This window comes from Pantherophis guttatus, chromosome 1 (genome assembly GCF_059756535.1).
Source record: "Pantherophis guttatus breed Tessera chromosome 1, ASM5975653v1, whole genome shotgun sequence".
In the NCBI taxonomy this organism is placed as follows: Eukaryota; Metazoa; Chordata; class Lepidosauria; order Squamata; family Colubridae; genus Pantherophis; species Pantherophis guttatus.
In genome coordinates this window covers 16,472,273-16,497,945 of record NC_142063.1, presented here as the reverse complement: position 1 = coordinate 16,497,945, position 25,673 = coordinate 16,472,273, and the positions used below count along the sequence as shown (strand labels likewise).

Here is a 25,673-nt window from a genome sequence, read left to right as displayed (position 1 = left end):
AGCTGGGACTCAGGAGGAAGCAATAGATTGGGGGTGGGGCCAAATAAAAGGTAAGAATAACGCGGGAGGTGGGTGAGTGGGCGCGGGTGGGTGGGTGGGTGGGCAGGGGGGGAAGAACTGGTTCAGTGACGTCATTATCGTCACCGCTACCGGCTCAGGAGAACCAGGCCGAACCGGGAGGAACCCACCACTGATGCAAGTACAGGTAGGCCTCGACTTAAAACAGTTCATTTAGTGACTGTTCAAAGTTACAACATCACTGAAAAAAGTGACTTTTGACCATTTTTCATACTTACAACCATTGCAGCATCCCCTTGGTCACATGATTTACATTCAAATGCTTGGCAACTGACTCACATTTATGACAGATGCAGTGTCCAGGAGTCATGTAATTGCCATTTGTGACCTTCTGACAAGCAAAGTCAGTGGGGAAACCAGATTCATTAACAACCATGTTATTAATTTAACGACTGCAGCGATTCACTTAACAAATGTGGCAAGAAAAGTCGTAAAATGGGGGCAAAACTCGCTTAACCAATTGGTCACTTAACAACATAACTTTGGGGCTCAATTGTGGTCATAAGTTGAGGAGTACTTGTAGTTTCTTAAATTTGGCAAGATTCTGTCTATAGGAGACGAGCAACTCTGTTTGGAAGTAACTCTGGAAGTCTTTTTTGGTTTTGGAACCTGACAACAGTACACATTTGCCTAAGTACCATATTTTTCGGAGTATAAGATGCACTTCCCCCCCCCTAAAAGGGGGTGAAAATTTAGGTGCGTCTTATACACCGAATGTAGCCCCACCCATTCATTGCTCCTCACCCTTTGGACTCTGCCTCCCAGCAGTTTACCTCCTTGCAGCAAGCAGCAAGAAGAAACAGCTCCTTTCAGCTTCAGCACAGCCTAATTAGCACAAGTTGATTGGCTCAGCCTCCTGACTCTCAGCTGTTTTGCTCTCAACTGTTTTGCGCCGGCCTCTGCTGCTTGCTGCAAGGAGGTAAATTGCTGGGAGCAGATTTTTTTTTCTTGTGCTAATCAAGCTATGCTGAAAGCGAAAATGAAAGTAAAGCAGGCTGTTTGCTGTTTGTTGCAACGAGGCAAAATTGCTGGGAGGCAGAGGCAGGTTTCTTTTTCTTGTTTTCCTCACCAAAAAAGGTAGGTGCGTCTTATACTCCGATAAATACGGTACTTTTTTTTCCCACTGTTCAACAGTTAGTATGTCCTCCTTTCTCCCCAATCCATGCCCTTCTTTGCCTGCTCAGATATCTGGTTCACCATAACCTTCATCAACCAAAATTAGTGTTCTGTTTATAGAATCATAAACGAAGCAAGTTGGTTGGGTTTGTCCAACATGTTAAGCCTCCAAAACACATGCATGCACACAATCCTAACTAGGAGTAAAAGCAATCTTTGCATCTGTGAAGGTCTCTACAAGTGTTAAGAAACAGTGGTCTCTAAGCCCAACCTGTTTTGGAGTGGTGCTATGAGAATAAAGCCAGAAGAGAATTTACGTGGAACCAACTTCCAGCTGAGGTAGCGGGCCAGTATTTGTAAAGGTAAAAGTTCACCTCGCACTTATGTGCTAGTCGTTCCTGACTCTAGGGAGTGGTGCTCATCTTCGTTTCAAAGCTGAAGAGCCAGTGCTGTCCGAAGACGTTTCCGTGGTCATGTGGCCGGCATGACTAAACACCAAAGGCGCACGGAACACTGTTACCTTCCCACCAAAGGTGGTCCCTATTTATCTACTTGCATTTTTTTTAACGTGCTTTCGAACTGCTAGATTGGCAGAAGCTGGGACAAGTAACGGGAGCTCACCCCATTACGCGGCACTAGGGATTCGAACCGCTGAACTGCCAACCTTTCGATCGACGAGCTCAGTGTCTTAGCCACTGAGCTACCGCATCCCTTATTAGTAACTGCGTCCCTTATTAGTTTAAATATGCTTGGGATAAACACATGTCGATCATCTGGCAAAATTTTTTAAAAAATCAAAGGGCAGGCTTGATGGATCACTCGGTCTTTTTCTGCTATGACTTTTCTTTGCTTCTATGTCATCTTGGGCATCGTGAAATGAAGCGTTGGCTACAAGACAGAGAGACCCCAGTTGCAAATGAAGCAATTTTTTCCCCAGCACTTCAGTGCTTTAGTGTCTGAAAAGATGCCTCAAAATAGGTAAGGCGTGTGAACGCAGCACCTGTTGCTTGAGTTTAGAAAAAGACACAGCTGCTTAATGAGTTGCTTTATTGTTGCTTTAATGAATGCCAAGAGTTGCTGGAAGTTGGCAGAATTTAATATGTTAAATTCTTTTCTGTTCCCAGCAATGTGAAGACACAGCTGTTGCCAGTTCATTAACTGGTATTGGCCTTCGTACACATTGATTTCTTCCCAAGAACTTGGGATGTTGTAATGTATTGGTGGAGCACATGTGAAGATCTAAGCAGTATGGCCTTTTGTGATTGACACATGGAAACATTGTCAATGCATAGATTTTTTAAAAATTTCTATTTAAAATTTTGAGGTATGGTACCCATTGTGCCAATAACCACCGGGACCACCGTGTCTGGGTTATGCCATAATCTTTCAATTTTGGTCTTCAGATCTTAAATACTTTGTGATCTTTTCCAATCCTTTTGTCTTCTATTCTACCATCTCCTGGTATCTACATATCAGTTACCTACACACATTATCCACGCATTTTAGTTTGGTGTATTATGAGCCAAGACTTTTATCAGTTTGCATTTGGAAATGCCACAATATTTTGCTCTGCTCATTTTCAACTACTTTTTCAACTCTTTTATGTTCTCACCAACTTTTTATTACCAACACATGATAATTTTTACAGATGTTCCAGGGAATCATTTGGGCAACTGTGCTATGTTGTTGTTTATCATCAGTTTCTTCTTGCACAAGCCGAGTATCGGAATCTATTGTTCCTTCTGCTTCTTTGCGCAATCTGCACTTTGAATCATTTGATGATTTTTTTCCCCCAGTTCTGGACTTGGTTGTATTAGTTCGAATAGATTGCTCTTGCACAGCCAAAATCAAGCCTTCAGTTTCTTTTTCTTTTAAAGTCCCGGTTGCAAAACATTGCCAAGTTTTATCTTCATCCACTTTCCCCTTGATCTTTTATAGAAATTGACTCTGTACTGCATTCCTCCAAGCAGCCTGGTTTATTGCCTTCCTTCAGACTCTAATTCCCTAATCTTTGCCAGCTTCTCTGCAGCATCTCTTTTTACATTAAGGATGAGGGTGGGGAAGTGAGGGGCATTTATTGCTAGAAAAGGGGATTGTGAATAATAGAATAGAATAGAATTCTTTATTGGCCAAGTGTGATTGGACACACAAGGAATTTGTCTTGGTGCATATGTTCTCGGAGTACATGAAAGAAAAGATACATTTGTCAAGATCCTTGGTGGCGCAGCAGATTAAAGTGCTGTTAAGTAGCACCAGCTGCCTGCAATTACTGCAAGTTCGAATCTCACCAGACTCAAGATTGACTCAGCCTTCCATCCTTTCGAGGTAGGTAAAATGAGGACCCGGATTGTGGGGGCAATAAGATGACTTTGTATAAAAAAGAACACCGCTGGGGGGGGCACGAAAGCCCTACTAAGCAGGTATTTACAAAAGTATGAAGGCTATTGCTTAACGAATTGTAAGCCACCCTGAGTCTCCAGAGAAGGGCGGCATATAAATTGAAATAATAATAATAATAATAATAATAATAATAATAATAATAATGATGATGATGGTGATGATGATGATGATGATGATGATGATGTACAACACTTAATGATAGTCATAGGGAAACAGTCAATATGGCTCAGGATCTGGGTACTTGCGGGACTGCCTACTACCACCAATAGCCTCCCACCGGCCGGTACGCTCTCATAGAGAGGGGCTCCTCCGGGTGCCGTCGGCCAAACAATGCCGACTGGCGGCCTCCAGGGGGAGAGCCTTCTCTGTGGGGGTACCTACTATCTGGAACGAGCTCCCCCCGGAAATATGGAGGATCCCGGATCTGCGCACCTTCTGCCACGCTCTAAAGACCTTTTTATTTCACCAGGCGGGCCTGGCCTAATTTTCTCCCTCTCTTATAAAAGATTTTTAAATTTTAATATTTTTTAGTATTTTATATATTCAAATTTTAAAATTGGTTTTAAATTGATTGGGGTTTTAATTTGTCTGGGCCAAAACTATTTAATTTGATTTTAATTCCACTTTTTAAAAATTTTTATGTGTGTATTTTATTGTTTGGCTGTGCACCGCCCTGAGTCCTTCGGGAGTAGGGCGGTATAGAAATCAAATCAAATACATAAAATAAATAAATATAAACCTTAAGGATACCAGCAACAAGGTTACAGTCATGCAGTCATAAGTGGGAGGAGATGGGTGATAGGAACGATGAGAAGATTAATAGTAATGCAGACTTAATAACTAGTTTGACAGTGTTGAGGGAATTATTTGTTTAGCAGAGTGATGGCGTTCGGGGAAAAAACGGTTCTTGTGTCTAGTTGTTCTGGTGTGCAGTGCTCTATAGTGTCGTTTTGAGGGTAGGAGTTGAAACAGTTTATGTCCAGGATGTGAGGGGTCTGTGGATATTTTCACAGCCCTCTTTTTGACTCGTGCAGTATACAGGACCTCCATGGAAGGCAGGTTGGTAGCCATTGTTTTTTTTCTGTAGTTCTATCTATCCATTGAAGTCTGAGTCTGTCTTGTTGGGTTGCAGAGCCAAACCAGACAGTTATAGAGGTGCAGATGACAGACTCAATAATTCCTCTGTAGAACTGGATCAGCAGCTCCTTGGGCAGTTTGAGCTTCCTGAGTTGGTGCAGAAAGAACTTTCTTTGTTGTGCTTTTTTGATGACATTTTTGATGTTGGGTGTCCATTTTGGTCATGAGATACGGTAGAAACTAGAAATTTGAAGGTCTCTACTGTTGATACTGTGTTGTCTAGTATTGTAAGAGGTGGTAGTATGGGAAGGTTTCTCCTAAAGTCCACCACCACATCTAATTGTGAAAAGTTTTAAAAGAGCTAATACTTTTGCCCCCTTTAACACCAGGCTTTAAGCTTCAAGAGGAACTAGCCAGGACCATCCATGGGAGAGGAGTTGTCCAAAAAGTCAAATTGGCAGCTATGATTGGGTGATTAAAGCCCTGCCCCGTTTGCATGTGCGTCACATTTAATCTAACCTTAATTTAATTTAAGTTTCATTTCATTTCAATTTAATTTAATTTAATTTTAATTAGGGTTTAAATTAATTAGAGTTTAATTTAAGTTTAATGTGCTAATTTTAATTTATGAAGCTTTTTATGGCTTGGCACTTGGTTACCAATAGAGCCACATTTCCCCAATAAAGTTGCCCCAACTACTGCATTTGGTATTCAGCTGGTTCATACCGGTTCGCCCGAAATGGTAGCAGAGATCATGGGTGGGCCTGCCCACCTGCCCCGGCTCTATGATGTCCTATTTAGGCATGTTTTCGAGGCCAGGCGCATGCACGGAAGGCGCATGAGCGAGCAAAGCACATGCGCGGAAGGCGGGCATGTGAAATGAGCGTGCGTGCGCGGGACGAACCGGTGGTAAGAATATTGGAAACCCACCACTGCATTTGGGCTAGGAAAAACATCCGACTTCAGCAGTCAGGAAGATTGAAATCCAGAATTTTATTTCATTCGTTTGTTCGTTCATTCATTCATTTATTGGTTCGATTTATATGCCGCCCTTCTCTGGAGACTCAGGGCGGCTTACAATGCGTTAAGCAATAGCCTTCATACTTTTGTATATACCTGTTTAGTAGGGCTTTTGCCCCCCCCCCAAAGCGGTGTTCTTTTTTATACAAAGTCAGCTTATTGCCCCCACAATCCGGGTCCTCATTTTACCCACCTCGGAAGGATGGAAGGCTGAGTCAACCTTGAGCCTGGTGAGATTTGAACTCGCAGTAATTGCAGGCAGCTGGCAGCTAAGTGCTACTTAACAGCACTTTAGTCCGCTGCTCCACCAAGGCTCATTCATTCATTCATTCATTCGATGTATATGCTTGCCTATCTCACTATCATGTGACTCTGGGTGGCTGACATGATAAAAACGGTATGATTTTCAGTGATGGGGACAGCCCACTGGAATCACCTTGTTAGAAGTATGTCTGTGGAGATTTTCAATCATCCAGATCATAGTTGCCTCAAAGATGTTTTTTTTTAAAGGCAATAGTCCAGTTGCCTTTTGAAAAAGCACCTTTGAGACTTTCTGTTGGATGTTCTTTGGTTTCCAACAGCCTCTGTGTTCTGGATAACATTGAAGACAGCTTTGGAGGACATGGGAGGCCAATGAAACATACTGTTGGAGGTTATAATTGTACTGCGTTTTTAAGCTTAAATTCCAGGGACACGGTGGCTCAGTGGTTAAAACTCTGAGCTTGTCAATTGAAAGGTCGGCAGTTCAGCGGTTCGAATCCCTAGTGCTGCGTAACGGGGTGAGCTCCGGTTCCTTGTCCCAGCTTCTGCCATCCTAGCAGTTCGAAAGCACATAAAAAATGCAAGTAGAAAAATAGGGACCACCTTTGGTGGGAAGGTAACAGCGTTCCGTGCGCCTTTGGCGTTGAGTCATGCCGGCCACATGACCACGGAGACGTCTTTGGACAGCGCTGGCTCTTCAGTTTTGAAACGGAGATGAGCACCGCCCCCTAGAGTCGGGAACGACTAGCACGTATGTGCGAGGGGAACCTTTGCCTTTACCTTTCACCTTTTATGCTCTTATTGATATTGTGTTTGTTTGTTTTTGTGAGCCCCCTGAGAATCGCTGAGACTGCAGCAGGCTATCAATCTGATTAATAAATAAAATTAATCAAACAATTGGTGAGACTGGACTTTTGGGATACTCTCCCCAACGAGGATGCCCCTATCACCCATATAGTAGCTACCAAGGAAGGAATTGGAATAGAATAACAAAGTTGGAAGGGACCTTGGAGGTCTTCTAGTCCAACCCCCTGCATAGGGAGGAAACCCTATACCATTTCAGACAAGTGGTTGTCCAATCTCTTCTTAAAAACTTCCAGTGTTGGAGCATTCACAACTTCTGGAGGCAAGTTGTTCCACTGAGTAATTGTTCTGTCAAGAAATTTCTCCTTTGTTCTAGGTTGCTTCTCTCCTTGATTAGTTTCCACCCATTGATTCTTGTCCTGCCCTCAGGGGCTTTGGAGAATAGTTTGACTCCCTCTTCTTTGTGGCAGCCCCTGAGATATTGGAACACTGCTATCATGTCACCCCTCGTCCTTGTTTTCACTGGTGCAGTTTCTTTTCCTGTCCCAGGATCCCCCTCCCCAAAATTGGAGGTCTGATTGGTGAAATGATGGAAAGCATCTGGGTATGTCAAGAAAGGGTCTATGACAAATTGCCACAGCCAACTTGCCATTACCAACTCGTCGCGAGACAACTTACTGTGGAACAAGAGTTACACTAATATCAAAGAAACGGGGGAATAGAATCATTAAAGAAAGGATGCCAATGGAGGGATAGAATCAGGGGTGAAATCCAGCAGGTTCTGACAGGTTCTGGAGAACCGGTAGCGGAAATTTTGAGCAGTTTGGAGAACCGGTAGCGGAAATTTTGAGCAGTTTGGAGAACCGGTAGCGGAAATTTTGAGTAGTTCAGAGAACCGGCAAATACCACCTCTGGCTGGCCCCAGAGTGGGGTGGGAATGGAGATTTTGCAATATCCTTCCCCTGGAATGGGGTGGAAATGGAGATTTTGCAGTATTCTTCACTTGCCACGCCCACCAAGCCATGCCCGCCACGCCACGCCCACCAGGCCATGCCCACAGAACCGGTAGTAAAAAAATTTGGATTTCACCACTGGATAGAATGAAATGTAGATGACAAAAATTAAAATGCATTTTTATTTATTTTAAATAAATAGTCTGCTGGTGGCTCAGCAGACTAAAAGCATTGTGATTAACACCAGCTGTCTCTAATTACTGTAAATTCGAATCTCGCCAAGGCTCAAGGTTGACTCAGCCTTCCATCCTTTCTAAGGTAGGTAAAATGAGGACCCAATTTGTGGGGGCAATAAGCTGACTTTGTATAAATATACAAAAGTATGAAGGCTATTGCTTAACGCATTGTAAGCCACCCTGAGTCTCCGGAGAAGGGCGGCATATAAATCAAATTTAAAAAAAAAAAATGAAACTGAATTGTTAAATTATCCTGGGGGGAGTTGTCCTGGAGCAAGGTGACCGTGGCGAGTTCGCCACAGGGAGTTGGCCGCAGCGAGTTGTCCCATTCTGTGCAAGAAAGCTTTAACACTATTTAAACAATGCAGCTGGTGTGCCTACTATGATCTTGGCTGTGATGTGTCCTGATATTTTCTTTTCCCTGCTGGGCAGGAAGACCAGACAGGAAACACGACCGGAGGAGCTGAATGTCTATGGAGATTCTCAGTCATCCAGGTCATGTTTGCCCATAAAGGTGATATAACATCAACTATCTCCAGTCTACAACACAGTCCTTTCAACAGTCCCAAAAAGGCTCCACACCCATTTGCACCACTCAGGCGACCCTGAGGACACAGACAAACCTCCAAGTGGCCTCAACGACTCTCTAAAAGGATGCAAATGACCAGCTGTCTGGTCATGGAATATAAATCCTTGTCAGGGTTCCAAATAACACCCCCAACGAAAGAAACCTCCGAGGCTTGCGTTTCCTCAAAGTTCCATTTTATTACAGATGTCATATTGACACATCTGGGAAAACCCGAATCTGAAAGCTTCCAGGTTTTCTCCACCCAAAGGAAAGTTCAAGTCCCTGCCCAGCACCCACAGGTCCATCACATGATCCAATCAAAGCACCGTCCCAACTGGAGATGCCTCCCAGTTTCATCCGTCCAGGTGCAAGGCAAGATGTCCTTGACTCTCTGAGAAAGGAATGTTATTACGACTATATATCACCCTGGCTCCATACAATCCCCCCTCCCAGTTTCCCATGAAGGTGGCAGGCCTGAAGATCCAACGAAAAAGATGGCTTCCAGGCTTGATAATCCTTCCATTCCCCACCATCCTGTCAGAGCTGACGAAACTTCTTGGATGAGAAGTGAAACGTCTTCAAAGAGAAACCAGAAAGTCCAGTTGCCTCTTGAAAAAACACCTTTGGAACCAGAAGAGCTAATTCTACCTCATTGTAAGGCTACATTAACAAAATCATGGAAGTCTGAACGTTCAAATCTCCAGCTGACTCCTTTACAGCCCTTGAACTGCCCCGTGGATCCCTTTTTAGCTTTCCCTCCACCCATTATGCAGCTGCGGGCTATGCCGTCTCTTTTCTGACTGTTCCCTAGACAGCAGTTTCTTCATCCCGATTCTCAAGGTCTTTCTCATATATCACTGCAGGTTGTCATGAGGCTGTCTTATATCTTGTCCCCCCCCACGCTCGAGGGAGAGAGAACGGTTTAAATTATCCCTAGCTGTACAATGATAAAGTTGTCTTTTTTTTCCCTGACACTCTCCAATGACAGTCTCCAGAGAATAAAATCTGTTTGGCTTTGACATCCATTACCCTGAGGGAAGTCACGGGTTGCCTTCAAACACCACCGGTCTGGAATGCGATGACACAAGAACAGGTATTCCTCCACTTACGACCATAGCTGAGCCCAGAATTTCTGTTGCTAAGCAAGATGGTTGTTAAGTGAGTTTTGTCCCATTTTATTTATTTATTTATTGGTTCAATTTATATGCCGCCCTTTCTCCGGAGACTCAGGGCGGCTTACAATGCATTAAGCAATAGCCTTCATACTTTTGTATATACCTGCTTAGTAGGGCTTTCGCCCCCCCCCCAAGCAGTGTTCTTTTTTATATAAAGTCAGCTTATTGCCCCCACAATCCGGGTCCTCATTTTACCTATTTATTTATTTATTCAATTTATATCCCGCCCTTCTCCAAGTGGACTCAGGGCGGTGCACAGCCAGAACTAAAACACATACCAATACAAAATTTAAAATTTTAAAAAAGAATTATATGACTTTGGCCCAAAATTTAAAACATTCAAACTAAAACCCATTGACAATTTAAAAAGCTAAAAAAAAGGGGGGGGTTTCACGCCAGCCCTATTTGATGGAAAAGAAAAGTTTTTAGGGCACGGCGAAAGACCCGGAGATCCGATATCCTTCGTATCTCCGGGGGCAAATAGTTCCAGAGGGCAGGAGCTGCCACAGAGAAGGCCCTCCCCCTGGGGGTCGCCAGCCGACATTGCCTGGCTGACGGCACCCTGAGGAGTCCTTCTCTGTGGGGGCGTACTGGTCGGTGGGAGGCTATCGGCGGCAGAAGGTGGTCCCGCAAAAACCCAGGTCCGATGCCATGGAGCGCTTTAAAGGTGGTGACCAACACCTTGAAGCGCACCTGGAAGACCACTGGAAGCCAATGCAGCTCATGCAGGAGAGGCGTCACATGGGAGTGCCCCCTCGCTCCCATAATCCCCCACGTGGCCGCATTTTGCACCAGTTGGAGCCTCCGGGTGCTTCTCAAGGGGAGCCCCATGTAGAGAGCATTGCAGTAGTCCAAGCGGGAAGTGATGAGTGCCTGAGTGACTGTGCGTAAGGAGTCCCGATCCAGAAAGGGACGCAACTGGCGAATCAGGCGAACCTGATAAAAAGCCCCCCTGGCCACGGCCGTCATATGCTCTTCTAAAGACAGCTGTGCATCCAGGAGGACGCCCAAGTTGCGAGCCCTGTCCGTGGGGGCCAATAACTCGCCCCCAATAGCCCCCAACCTCGAAAGGATGGAAGGCTGAGTCAACCTTGAGCCTGGTGAGATTTGAACTTGCAGTAATTGCAGGCAGCTGGTGTTACTTAACAGCACTTTAGTCTGCTGCGCCACCAAGGCTCATACAACCTTTCTTGCCACAATGGTTTAGGGAATGGCTGCAGTTCAGTTCAGTCATTAACACGGTTGTTACAGGAATCTGGCTTCCCCCTTCTTTGCTTGTCACAAGAGGTGATTGCAAGACCCTGGGACACTGCAACCGTCATAAGTACATGCCAGTTGTACAGTGTTCAAATTTTGATCACATGACAATGGGGATATTGCAACGGTCATAAGCGTGAAAAATGGTCATAAGTCACTTTTTTCAGCGCCGTTGTAACTTTGAATGGTCAGTAATGATCATAAGTCAAGGACTACCTATAGTTATGGGTGCACTTCAATATACCCATATAATGCTTCTACTCGGTGAGCTGTACTGGTTGCCAGTTGCCTTCAGGTTGCAATTGATGGACATCTCTAAAGCCGTTCATGGTTTAGGACCGTGATGGTGAACCTATGGCACGTGTGGCACAAGTGGCACGCAGAGCCCTCTCTGCGGGGACGCTAGCCGTCGCCCCAACCCAGGTCCACCTTGCATGCGCGCACGCCCCTCCTGCCGGCCAGCTGGTCTTTGGGTCTCTGCCACGCATACACGGGGTGAGACCCCTGCAGGGGACATGCGCATGCATGCACAGGGGGTCGGGCACTGAGGTTTTCATTCCCCCCACACACACACACTTTGCCTTAGAATCTTCCTAGGAATCTTTGGGCCAATCTATCCTTCTCAGCTTTAGAACAGGAAATCGAAAGGTGGCCCAGAAGTGGATAAGGGTTAACCACTTCTGAAAATTTAATTGAAATTAAAGTAATTCAATTTAGGTACCAACTTCAGGCGGTGTTTATATCAAGTAAATTAAATTAAAATGTTGTCAAGACAACTGCCTGCACCTGTTGACACAGTCACCAGAAAGCAAGACGGCCTCAGAAGACCACAACAAGACACAGGAGTTGTAAAAAACAAACAAACAAACAAAAAAACAAGTGTGGAAACTGGTTATGACCAAGAACAGAGGCCACTGAGGCAAGAAGGACCCATTTAGTTATTTGTAAAGGCAAAGATGGCATGTGTGTGTGCAAACACTTCAGCCACTTAGAAAAACGCAAAGGCTAGATAGATGCTAATTTTACATCTGGTTTGCCAAACCAATAGTTGCAAGGACTGGCTGCCCCCCCCCCTCTCAGTAGTCTCCACACCAGTGGTGGGTTCCTCCCGGTTCGGTCCGGTTCGGCCGAGCCAGTAGAGGGGACGATATGACGTCACCGAACCAGTTCTCCCCCCCGCCCTCCCACCCACCTACCCACCCACGTTATTCTTACCTTTTATTTGGCCCCACCCCCAATCTATTGCTGCCTCCTGAGTCCCAGCTGATGACTAGAGGGAAAAAAACCATTTAAACTCTTGCCGCGGGGCTTCAAAGGGCCGTCCTACAGCTGATCAGTGTTAAAAGCAAACAAACGAGTGCGAGGACTGGTCGTAAGTGCGAGGACCTTCCAGAAATGACTCTGACCAGCTAGCCACGCCCACCTAGTCACATGACCTCCAAGCCACACCCACAAAATAAGCCACGCCCACAGAACCGGTAGTAAAACAATTTAGAACCCATCCCTGCTCCACATGGCCTGTTTTGGATGCCAGGTAAGTGCAGGGCCAGGTATGCAGGGCCAGGTTTGGATGGCAGGTAAGTGCAGGGCTCTGGGAAGCCGAAAAACGGGCCTCCCAGAAGTTCCTGAAGTCCGAAAATGGGCCCGTTTTTGGCCTCCGGTGGGCCTCCGTAGCTCGGGGGAGGCCGTTTTCACCCTCCTGGAGGCTCGAGAAAAACCTCCGGAGCCTGGGGAGGGTGAAAAATGGGCTTACCGGAAGTACTGGAAGTCCAAAAATGGGCCCGTTTCTGGCCTCTGGAGCCCAGAGGAAGCCGTTTTCGCCCTCATAGAGGATCGAGGAAAGCCTCCGGAGCCTGGGGAGGGTGAAAACGCCCAACACCCCCTCCCCCCCACCGTGGTGCAGGAGGCCAAGTAGACCACACCCCCATGGCCATGGCCACCCAGAGAACTGGTTGCTAAAATTGTTCAATTCCACCCTGATTATATCCGACCTTCTGAACATTGGGGGGGGGGGGTAGGACATTCCTCTCTACGTGTGTGATATGACACCCCCACTTTGGATTTTTTGACTCAAAAGATTTGCTGTGGGACTGTGAATACCGCATGCTTTTCTTTTGAAGAAACAAAACGTAGCCAAGGACACTTACCAAGTGGTATGATCTGCTTGCAAATATGGTTATTAAGGAACATAAAATGCAAAAAGGCCTATTTGGTTGGTAGGTATATTCATTCCGTTAGTTATTAACTTGATACATGGCCTCTTCCTCTTTTAGCAGGCAATTGGGGCTACATTCAATAAAATGTTGATTAAATTTTACCTCCATGCAACCAAAGAGGGCAAAGAATTCAAAAAGGAAGTTTAGTTCCACCTTAGTACAATTAAAGGGTGATCCTGAAACATCATGCAGCATTTTTAAAAAGCTAAGGGGTCAAGGAGAGTTTTTATTATCTATTTAAAGCAGAGCAAGGAGCGGAGGAAACCGCTGAACTGTTCTTGCTAACCTCTTTCAAATCAACTGCCTAATAAATTACATGTAGTCCTATTCGTTTAGTGACCTTTCAAAGTTACGACAGCACTGGAAAAAGTGACGTATGACCCAGGGGTGGGTTCTAAATTTTTTTACTACCGGTTCTGTGGCCGTGGCTTATTTTGTGGGTGTGGCTTGGAGGTCATGTGACTAGGTGGGCGTGGCTAGCTGGTCAGAGTCATTTCTGGAAGGTCCTCGCACTTACGACCAGTCCTCGCACTTACGACCCGACTCATTTGTTTGCTTTTAACACTGATCAGCTGTAGGACGGCCCTTTGAAGCCTCGCGGCAAGAGTTTAAACAGTTTTTTTCCCTCTAGTCATCAGCTGGGACTCAGGAGGCAGCAATAGATTGGGGGTGGGACCAAATAAAAGGTAAGAATAACGTGGGTGTGGGGGGGGGAGAACCGGTTCGGTGACATCATATCGTCACCGCTACCGGCTCGGCCGAACCGGACCGAACCGGGAGGAACCCACCACTGGTATGACCGGTCCTTGCACTTATGACTGCAGTAGCATCCCCCACAGTCATGTGATTAGTATTCGGGGGGTGTGATGATCCGAGGCATGGCACGAAAGCAACACAGCCAGAGAACAGGTCTAACTCCCCTTTATTGCTCCAACTTTGCCCCCAAACGTCCCCACGTTTACTACAAGTTCTAGACCAAAGCTCTCACACGCATCTTCAGCAACCTCTGGCTGCGAGTAGTCCAGTAAGCCAAGTTATCCAAACAGTAACCAGGGCCCAGCAGTCTAGTAAGACAGGTTAGCCAAACAGTAACCAGAGCAAGAAGTTCAGCGAAGCAGGCAAACCGGGCAAGCCTCACAAGACAGAGCACAGTAATCTCCAGGCGTCGGCAAGTGCACACGTTTGTTCAACGCTTGTTCCCGACAAATGCCCCTCCCACCAGCATCTCCTTACATCTCAGTCCCCAGATGTGCCTTGTGAAGGGAGGGGGCGGGGCACTCTCCTCTCGTAGCTGACTGAGTCTGCGTTGTTCTCGCCTTCTCTCTTCTCTCCATGCTCTAGGATCAGGAGGGGGTGGTCCTTGCTCTTTGCCTGAGCTCTGTCTCTCCTGCTCCTCCATGTCTGCAAGCCTTTCTAAACCTGAAAGGCCTTGCCCGGACTGACTCTGCCCTTCCCCAGTTTCCTCCAAGGCCAACGGAGCCACCCTCTCGATCTCTTGTCGGCTCTTGTTCCAGCTCATCTTCCCCCGTAGATTCATACTCCAATGGGGGCATGACAAGTGGTGGGCAACCAGCATATATTTACAACAATTCCAAAATCTCAGGATCACATAAATCACCATTTGTGACCTTCCTAGCCAGCTTCCAATAAGTAAAGTCAATGGGGGAAAGCTGAAATTGTTTAACAACCATGTCATTCATTTAACAATAGCAGTGATTTGCCTAAGAAGCATGACCATGGAGATGCAGCAATGGTTGTAAGTGTGAAAAATGGTCATACGTCCAGGGGTGGGTTCTAAATTTTTTTACTACCGGTTCTGTGGGCGTGGCTTATTTTGTGGGTGTGGTTTGGAGGTCATGTGACTAGGTGGGCGTGGCTAGCTGGTCAGAATCATTTCTGGAAGGTCCTCGCACTTACGACCAGTCCTCACACTTACAACCCGACTCATTTGTTTGCTTTTAACACTGATCAGCTGTAGGACGGCCCTTTGAAGCCCTGTGGCAAGAGTTTAAACAGTTTTTTTCCCTCTAGTCATCAGCTGGGACTCAGGAGGCAGCAATAGATTGGGGGTGGGACCAAATAAAAGGTAAGAATAACGTGGGGGGGTGGGGAGGTGGGGGGGCGGCAGCGGGGGAACCGGTTTGGTAATGTCATATCGTCACCGCTACCGGCTCGGCCGAACCGGACCGAACCGGGAGGAACCCACCACTGCATACGTCACTATTTTCTGTGCCGTTGTAACTTTGAACAGTCATTAAACTAACTGTTGTAAGTTGAGGACTACCTTTTATTTAAAGCAAGCTGGAGTCTATGGGATTTTCCCAGAGCATGAAAACATAGAGGTTTTTTCCCCTCTACAAAAACCATAATCTCTCATGGAATATGACAGCTGTGTTTGACAGTGGGGCAGAGATCAAGACGGACAAGACCATCTCATTTCTCCTTTCCTCCCCACTTTCCCCACTCAGAAGGCTTTTGATAGAGGGTACTGACTCATAGCACTTAGCAATAGCAGATAGATAGATAGATAGATAGATAGATAGATAGATAGATAGATAGATAGAAGATAGGTAGGTAGGTAGATAGGTAGATAGGTAGATAGGTAGATAGGTAGATAGGTAGATAGCTAGATGGGTGGGTGGGTGGGTGGGTGGATGGATGGATGGATGGATGGATGGATAGATAGATAGATAGATAGATAGATAGATAGATAGATAGATAGATGGTAGGTAGGTAGGTAGATAGCTAGATACATAGATAGATAGATAGATAGATAGCTAGATAGATAGATAGTAGGTAGGTAGGTAGGTAGGTAGATAGCTAGATAGATAGCTAGATAGATAGATAGATAGATAGATAGATAGATGATAGGTAGGTAGGTAGGTAGGTAGATAGCTAGATACATAGATAGCTAGATAGCTAGATAGCTAGCTAGCTAGCTAGCTAGCTAGCTAGATAGATGATAGGTAGGTAGGTAGATAGGTAGATACATAGATAGATAGATAGATAGATAGATAGATAGATAGATAGATAGATAGATAGATAGAATTCTTTATTGGCCAAGTGTGATTGGACACACAAGGAATTTGTCTTTGGTGCATATGCTCTCAGTGTACATAAAAAGAAAAGATACATTCATCAAGAATCATAAGGTACAACACTTAAAGATAGTCATAGGGTACAAATAAGCAATCGAATCATACTAGGAAACAATCAGTATAAATCGTAAGGATAGAGCAACACTCATGCAGTCATGAGTGGGAGGAGATGAGTGATAGGAACGATGAGAAGATTAATAGTAATGCAGACTTAGTGAATAATTTGACAGTGTTGAGAGAATTATTTGTTTAGCAGAGTGATGGCGATCGGAAAAAACTCTTCTTGTGTCTAGTTGTTCTGGTGTGCGTCATTTTGAGGGTAGACTTATATAGAGCTTTACAGTGCCTTACAGCCCTGTCTAAGCCGTTTTTACAGAGTCAGCCTCTTGCCCCCAACAATCTGAGTCCTCATTTTACCCACCTCGGAAGGACGGAAGGCTGAGTCAACCTTGAGCCTGATGAGATTTGAACTGTCAAATTGCAGGCAGCCGGCAGGTAGCAGAAGTAGCCTGCAGTACTGCACTCTAACCACTGCGCCACCGAGGCTCATCCTGGAGATTTGAAATGAACTTTGGCAGGGAGAGACTGTTGGAATCAGACCAAGATCTACACAGTACACTATAAATAGAAGCTAATTGATCCTATTAATATAATAATCCTCTTTCTAAGAAAAAGGCAGGTGAAAGTGGGTGTGTGAGTGTGTGTAGTCAGCGCAGAATTGTGCAATTAGGAACCTAATATTTTGAGCCAGAGGGTGGTTTGTCTGGTATTGAATGGTAACAAGAAAAGGACGTCCAGCTGACATTAGTGGTGAGTATTTTGAAGCTGTGTTTCCTTTCTTTTACCTTCATTCTTTATTTATGCTTTCTTACAGTTACCATTAATAATTAATTGCCTGTATATTATTTGCAACTTGGAGTTTACTCCTTGTGTATGGCTTGTTTCCTCTGAGTGGTTTCAGAAGGAGAGAGCTTTGGTCATATGTAGCGGGCAGCTCTTGGCCCATGGGGATGAAAAGGAGATGCTGGTTGCTGAAGGAGTCGGGGCAACCCTGTAGATTAGGGGTGGGTTCTAAAATTTTTTACTACCGGTTCTGTGGTCGTGGCTTATTTTGTGGTCGTGGCTTGATGGTCACGTGACAATTCTTTAGGATTTAGCAGAGGTACTGGTCTACCAGGCTTTTAACTGCTTGCAGAGCTGTACCTCTCTATTCATTTGTTTTTGGAGGCACCGGTGTACTCATTCGTTTTTGGAGGCACCAGTCTACTCATTTGTTTTTGGAGGCACCGGTCTACTCATTTGTTTTTGGAGGCACTGGTCTACTCATTCATTTTTGGAGGCACCAGTCTATCCATTTGGTTTTGGAGGCACCGATCTACTAATTCGTTTTTGGAGGCACCGGTCTACCATCACACTGCCTTTTAACACTGATCAGCTGTAAGGTGGCCCTTTGAAGCCCCACGGCAAGAGTTTAAACAGTTTTTTTCCTTCTAGCCAATCAGCTAGGATTCGGGAGGTAGCAATAGATTGGGGGCGGGGCCAAATAAAAGGTAAGAATAACGTGGGGGGGCAGGGGCAGGGGGGCAGGGGGGGCCAGCTCCTGAACAAAGAGAACCGGTTCGGTGATGTCATATCGTCACCGCTACCGGCTTGGCCGAACCGGGCCGAACCGGGAGGAACCCATCACTGCTGTAGATCTTCCCATTGCTAAACCAGTCTAATTTGGGGAGCAGGGAGAGGATTGGGGGCAATCTGTACAAAGGGGTGAGAACAAAGAAGAAGAGGGTCAATCTATTTTCCAAAGCACCAGAAGATGGGAGAAGAAATAATGGACGGAAACCGATCAAGGAGAGAAGCAACTTAGAACTAAGGAGAAATTTCCTGACAGTGAGAACGATTAAGCAGTGGAACGACTTGCCTCCAAAAGTTGTGGGCGCTCCAACACTGGAAATTTTTAAGAAGAGATTAGACAAACATTTGTCCGGAATGGTTTAGGGCAGGGGTCAGCAATCTTAAACACTCAAGAGAGCCATTTGGACCCGTTTCCCACAGAAAAGAAAACACCGGGAGCCACAAAACCCTTCCTGTGCCTGACTATTTCTCGAGCGGCCACAAAACTAGCATATGTAATTGAATTAAAGATTCTGTTTTCTTCTGGAACTTTTCTTTTCTTGGATTTATCCATGGTTGGCCTACCGGGGGTTGAAAAGCTTAATAAATTGTGCATCGGTGGGTATCGCACATTGGCAGTTGTGACGCATATTTTGAGCGACAGGGAGCCGCAGCAGAGGGACGAAAGAGCCACATGTGGCTCCAGAGCCACGGGTTGCCGAAACCCTTGATCTAGGGTTTCCTGCTTGAGCAGGGGGTTGGACTAGAAGACCTCCAAGGTCCCTTCCAACACTGTTATTCTGAGAATATTCTTCTTAAATTCAAATTGAGATGAGCATTGAAGCAATTGGACTTAGAAAAAGCAGGACAGAAAATGATGTCTGTATTCTGGTGTTGGAGAAGATTTCTCACCGTACAAATGGACAGCCAACAAATAGAACATAGAGGAAATCAACTCAGATTCTCATTTAAGGCACAAATGATCAGGCTCAATTTATCCTGTTTTGGATACATGATGCCAAGACCTACCTTTCTGAGGGGTCCATATTGCTGGGAAAGATGGAAGGGAAGAGAAGAAGAGGGCAACCAGCAAGGAAGTGGATGGACTTAACAGCAATAGATGCTGGAAGGAGCAGTTTTAAGGCAGATCACCACATGGGGAAAATCTCTTCATGTGGTTGCTAACAGTTGGCACCACTTGATGGCATGTAATAAAAAATTAAGCAATGCTTCATTCTTTCAGCTTGTTGGAACCTCTCCTTCTTTATGTACTTTAGTCAAAATGTTTCCTTGTGGCAACCATAGTCCCACTTGAGTGTTAAAGGATGAGGAGGATAATGAGACATTTACACAAGTGTCCATCTGCTTCATTGTGGCTCTCGTCTGTCTCGCTAGAGCCATACATTAGCAGTAAAGGTGGATAGCGGAGGTGACATTATACATGTATATATATATATATATATATATATATATTAAAAACGACCACAAATTTCCTTGGAAATAAATCTGGGCATACCAGTCATCTGCACTTCACAACAGGTAAAATGCTTGTCTTAATCAAACACTGCTACAAAGAATAGAATAGAATAGAATAGAATAGAATAGAATAGAATAGAATAGAATAGAATAGAATAGAATAGAATAGAATAGAATAGAATAGAATAACAGAGTTGGAAGGGACCTTGGAGGTTTCTAGTCCAACCCTCTGCTCAGGCAGGAAACCCTATACCCGTGATGGTGAACCTATGGCACGTGTGCCACAGGTGGCACGCAAAGCCATATCAGTGGGCACGCGAGTTCAGCTCCGGCATGCATACACGCGCCAGCCAGCTGATTTTCAGGCCTTTTGGGCCCACCGGAAGTCAGGAAAAAGGCTGTTTCCGTCCTCCAGGGGAGTGGAGAAGGCCATTTTTGCCCTTTCCAGCCTCCTAGAAAGGCTCTGGAGCCCGGGGAGAGCGAAAAACGGGCCTACCTTGCCATGGCATGCCAAAAGTGGGAGGAGCATGGGGGGGTTGCACACGCATGCGTGGTGGCGGGGCGCATAGAATTATGGGTGTGGGCACATGCGCGAGCAACCCCACACACACACTCCCCCCTACTTTTGGCACGTAATGGCAAAAAGGTTAGCCGTCACTGCCCTATACCATTTCAGACAAATGGTTGTCCAATCTCTTCTTAAAAACTTCCAGTGTTGGAGCATTCACAACTTCTGGAGGCAAGTTGTTTCACTGATTAATTGTTCTAACTGTCAGGAAATTTCTCCTTAGTTCTAGTTTGCTTCTCTCCTTGATTAGTTTCCACCATTGCTTCTTGTCCTGCCTTCAGGTGCTTTGGAGAATAGCTTGACTCCCTCTTCTTTGTGGCAGCCCCTGAGATATTGGAAGACTGCTATCATGTCTCCCCTAGTCCTCCTTTTCATTAGACATACCCAGTTCCTGTAACCGTTCTTCATATGTTTTAGCTTCCAGTCCCCTAATCATCTTTGTTGCTCTTCTCTGCACTCTTTCTGGAGTCTCAACATCTTTTTTACATTCATGGCAACCAAAACTGGATGAAGTATTCCAAGTGTGGCCTTACCAAGGCATTATAAAGTGGTATTTATGCAGCCTAGAACTGTGTTGTCTTTTTTTTTTTTTGGCAGCTGCTGCACACTGCTTTTATGTTTTTCTAATCAAAATAATCCATGACAAAGTCATAACCTCAATCTTGCCGAGATGTTCCAGAATGCTATAGACTTCAAAAGCGCTACAGGTAGTGTTCAATTTACGACCAAAATTGAGTCCACAATTTATGTTGCTAAGTGAGAAATTTGTTAAGTGAGTTTTGGCCCATTTTATGATGTTTCTTGCCACAGTTGTTAAGTGAATCCCTGCAGTTGTTAAATTAGTAATAGGGTTGTTAAGTGAATCTGGCTTCCCCATTGACTTTGCTTGTCAGAAGGGCGCCAATGGAGATTACGAGACTCTGGGACACTGCAACAGTCATAAATATGAGTCAGTTGTCAAGCATCTGAATTTCAATCACATGGCCATGGGGATGCTACAACAGTTGCAAGTGTGAGAAACGGTCATAAGTCGCTTTTTTCAGTGCCGTTGTAACTTCGAACAGTCACTAAACAAACTGTTGTAAGTCGAGGACTATCTGTACTTGTTCAACGAGTGTCATAAAAGAATTCCCAACAGATCAAAGAAAGATCCATCAAAAAAGAAAAATTTTCAGAAGCAGAGAGCCCAGCACACAGGTTCAAATAACATCCGAACAGATTTTTCTAGGAACCTAGAAGCACCTGGGAAGAGCAGGAAGTCAATAGAATCCCCCCCCACAATAGTCCATCATTGGGGGTTCAGCATTACAGGCAGACAAATAAATTCTGTCCAGATAAATCAAGCTATTGACACACCCCTATCATTTCACACAATTGTTTCACTCACCCAGAACTGAGAGAGGGAGGAGATAGGCAAGCAGGAACCAGCAGCCAACATCTTGCATTAGATGGACCATCCTTAATCTGGAAGAATAAAAGGAGTGGGAGAGAAATATGAACCTCCAGTAGCATAAATTGTTCTCTTTGTATGTATTTTTCCTTCCCTAAATACCCCTCTTTCCTTCTACCCTCTTTTCTACCCTGCATTGCATTTTCTTCCTTCTTTCTTGCATTGCACATCTTTCTTTTTTTCCTTCTTTACCTTCAAAATGTTCTTTTATTTCCTCCCTCGTTTCCTTTTTTCCTTCTTTCCTTCTCATTCCCGTCTTCCCCTTTCCTTTCCTCTTTCTTTTCCTTTCCTCTTTCCTTTCCTCTTTCCTTTTCTTTCCTTTCCCTTTTTTCCTTTCCTTTCCTTTTCCTTTCCTTCCTTCCTCCCCTTCCTCTTTTCATCTCCACCCTCTTTCTTTCTTTCTTTCTTTCTTTCCTCCTTCCTTCCCTCCCTCCCTCCCTATTTGCTTTCCTTTTAATCTCCCACTTTACCCACTCATTACTTTCTTCCATACTGCTCCTCCTCTTCCTCCTTTATTTTCTCCAGCAACCCCCTTTCCCACCCATTTCCTTATCCTACCCCCCATAGATGCCCAGGCTGGGCTCTGCCTGTTGCAATCCCATTTGCCCTCAGAAGGAGCCATGGATGCAAATGGATTTCTTAAAACGAGCCAACCCATTCCCCCAAACAGTCTTAAAGGACTGAAAGGCCTGGATATCATTCCTGCTTCTAGCTTTCAGCAGTTCTTTTACCCTGGAGGGGGTAAAATGAATAACAACAACAATAACAACAATAATACAACAACAACAACAAAATCTGTGTCACTTTTCACACCAGGGTAAGTATTTCCCTCCCAGCTTGATCTCTACCTGGAGATTGTTTCAACCCTCCAAATGTCAGTCACGAAAACATCTGAATAATAAGTTTCTCCATGGAGCCCTTGGTGCTCTCTGAGCTTGCAGGCTGCTTGCAGGCATTTCATTACCTGACTAGATAAATATCATCAGTGCTTGTGAAGTGTCGGGCTCACTCCCTGTTTATATATAGTAGTTTGCCCTGCCAATGTTGGTGGAGGTGGTTTTCTCCTTGGTAGTTCCCTGATTAGAGTAGTTTTCTGATTGATTGTTTGTCTGGTGTTAATCCCTGCTTATCTGGGTATTGGTTGCTGGAAAGGATATGTTCTGGTCTTTCTGTTTCCTTCCTAAATTCTTATTGGCTCTTTTAAATAGTATATAAGTGTGGTTTATCTCTATAGAAATCAAGGAACTACCAAGAAGAACTAGTTGGGTAATGAGACACCTGCAAGAAATCACCCAAGAGAGCACTAAGGACTTCACAGTTCAACCATGAGCTACAGAAATCCTCTTTTATCGGAATACATTTCTCTGTGTGTGAGCTGATCGGGTGGGTTGTTAGTTGTTTGAATAGATCAGGGGTGTCAAACTCAATTTCATTGATGGCTGCATCAGGGTTGTATTTGACCTCGGAGGGCCGGGGGAGCATGGCTGGGAGTGGGAGTGGCCATCAAAGGCATGGCCGGGACATGGGACTCGTGTCAGAGGCACCTGTGGTAGCCAAGTGCTAAGTCAGGATTTACCTGAGACCATGGTGGGTTGCTACCGGTTCTCCCCGGTTCGGGAGAGCCGGTAGTGGAAATCTTGATAGGAGAGCGAACCGGTTCGCTCCGAACATCAGTTGGGCCCTCCTCCCCGCCCCCGCGCTATACCTACCTTTATTTCTTTTGTTTTTAGGTCAGCTGTAAGGCGTAGCAGAGTGGATTGCCATGCCTCAGCTGTTTTTTTACCCAATGCGCTTGCGCAAAGCGCAAGTTCAGCGATCGTGCGCAAAGTGTGTGCACGATGCGAACTGGTGGTAAAACTGATTAGAACCCATCACTGCCTGAGACCCTCTCTCACTCTCATTATAACCTACCTTCCTTCCTTCCTTCCTTCCTTCATTTGTTCGTTCGTTCCTTCCTTCCTTTTCTTTTTCCTTCCTTCTTCCTTCTCATTTCTTCTTCCTTCCCCTCTTTCCTTATTTTTCCTTTCTTGCTCTCTTCCCATCTTTTTCTTTTTCTTTGTCTTTCCTCTTTCCCTTTCTCCTTTCCTGTCATTTTTTGCATGCTCAAATGCAAAAGGGGAAACTTTTATCTTTTTGTTTTGTTTTTAGTTTATTTTGATAGCCCTCTGCCAGCAAAAATGGAGCCCGGGGGGGGCACATGCCTCCCCCCTCCCCATCAGCTCCATTTTTGCTGGCAGAAGCACTGTGGGCCAGTCCTTTCCTGTTTCCAGGCCGACCCCATGGGCCAGATCTATGCACCCCACATGTGGTCCGCGTGCCTTGAGTTTGACACCTCTGGAATAGGTGGTCTTTCATAAATGTAGACACCCTGCCAAAAAGAGCTTTATAGGTTTAAACCATCACCTTAAACTTTCCAGAAACGCACTGGTGACCAATGCAGAGTTTAAAACAACGGTGTTATATGCTCCAAACAGTAAAATGCTAAAAAAAAAAAAAAAAAGTAGGCTGCTGCATTTTGGACTAATTGAAATTTCTTCAAGGGCAGCCCCAAGTAGAGTGCTCTCTAGTAGTCCAACCAGATGGTGACCGAAGCATGAAATTACTGTTACTATCGCCATCGCTGACTATTGGGGGTGAATCTTTGCCCCCCACAGAGAGGGCTCGCAATCTGGGCGTCCTCCTGGACGCACGGCTGTCTTTAGAAGAGCATATGACGGCCGTGGCCAGGGGGGCCTTTTATCAGGTCCGCCTGATTCGCCAGTTGCAGCCCTTTCTGGACCGGGACGCCCTGCGCACGGTCACTCATGCCCTTGTCACCTCCCGGTTGGACTATTGTAATGCTCTCTACATGGGGCTCCCCTTGAAGAGCACTCGGAGGCTCCAACTGGTCCAGAATGCGGCCGCGCGGGTGGTTATGGGCGCAACTCGTTGTGCCCACGTGACACCCCTCCTGCGCGAGCTGCACTGGCTCCCAGTGGTCTTCCGGGTGCGATTCAAGGTGTTGGTCACCACCTTTAAAGCGCTCCATGGCACAGGACCCGGGTACCTTCGAGACCGTCTTCTGCCACCAATAGCCTCCCACCGGCCAGTCCGCTCCCACAGAGAGGGTCTCCTCAGGGTGCCATCGGCCAAGTTGTGTCGGCTGGCGACACCCAGGGGGAGGGCCTTCTCTGTGGGAGCCCCAGCCCTGTGGAATGAACTGCCCCCGGAAATACGTAAGATCTCCGACCTCCGGGTGTTTCGCTGCGCACTGAAGACCCCGTTGTTCCGCCAGGCCGGGCTATCAACATAGTAATTTTAAATTGGGGTATTTTAAATTTCTGGGGTTTTAAATTGAGCCAAATCTATTTAATCATTTTAAATTTTTAATTGTTGTTTTTGTCTTGTGTTTTTAAATAGGCTGTACACCGCCCCGAGTCCTTCGGGAGAAGGATGGTATAGAAATAAAATTATTATTATTATTATTATTATTATTATTATTATTATTATTATTATTATTATTATTATTATTATTATTATTATTATTATTATGTCCTCCTTCTCCTCCCAGAAAAGAACAGAGGCTGAATGTGACAAAAATTGTGCTAAACCTGAATGATGGCCCTTCCTTCTATCCCTGCATCTGGGTTTTCCAAAATCAATTATGAGCGTAACTGAGAAATGTTTACTTTAGAGGGAATTAAATGAACCGCAGCCTTTTTCATTAGATAAGCCTATATGTTGGAATTTGAAAGCAGGAGAGAATGTATCTTTTCTCTTCATTCATCAAATTTGTGAATCCCCGACTGGGCTCAGGTGTGCAGGCACTATTTCTCTTCCAGGAAACAACTTCCCTCCGGAAATTTAAATGGCCCCAGCCCTGCTGGGTTTCCAGAGAGCATTAAAGACCCTTTTCTCATTTATTGGGGGCCAGAATGTTAATTGGGTCTGGTATATATGGTTTATGATGTGCTTTGGGTGAGGTTTCCAGCCACAGTTACATTGAATTATATTGTATTACATTGTATTATATTGTATTGTATTATATTGTACAATATAATAAGATAACAGATAACCAGATCCAGAGGTGTAGAGTTCAAATGGGTTACTTTATTTTTCTCAGCCTATAATATAGGAATCTCCCCATATTGGCAGTTCTCACCTGGGGAAGGCCAGGTAAGGCTCAAAGCAGGGGTGAAATCCAGCAGGTTCTGACAGGTTCTGGAGGACCGGTAGCGGAAATTTTGAGTAGTTCGGAGAACTGGCAAATGCCACCTCTGGCTGGCCCCAGAGTGGGGTGGGAATGGAGATTTTGCAGTATCCTTCCCCC

At 45.3% G+C, this 25,673-nt stretch overlaps 1 protein-coding gene across 2 annotated transcripts in view; it reads right to left on the bottom strand.

Annotated features, from left to right (window-relative positions):
* Window positions 1-25,673, bottom strand: part of NCAN (neurocan) — a 151,073-nt gene that overhangs the window by 83,109 nt on the left and 42,291 nt on the right. For both annotated transcript variants that reach the window (XM_034442546.3, XM_034442545.3), the window contains exon 2: window positions 21,302-21,378. In XM_034442546.3, coding sequence (XP_034298437.2) covers window positions 21,302-21,371 — 70 coding nt within the window. In that variant the 5' untranslated portion in view covers window positions 21,372-21,378. The remainder of the gene's footprint in view (window positions 1-21,301; window positions 21,379-25,673) is intronic.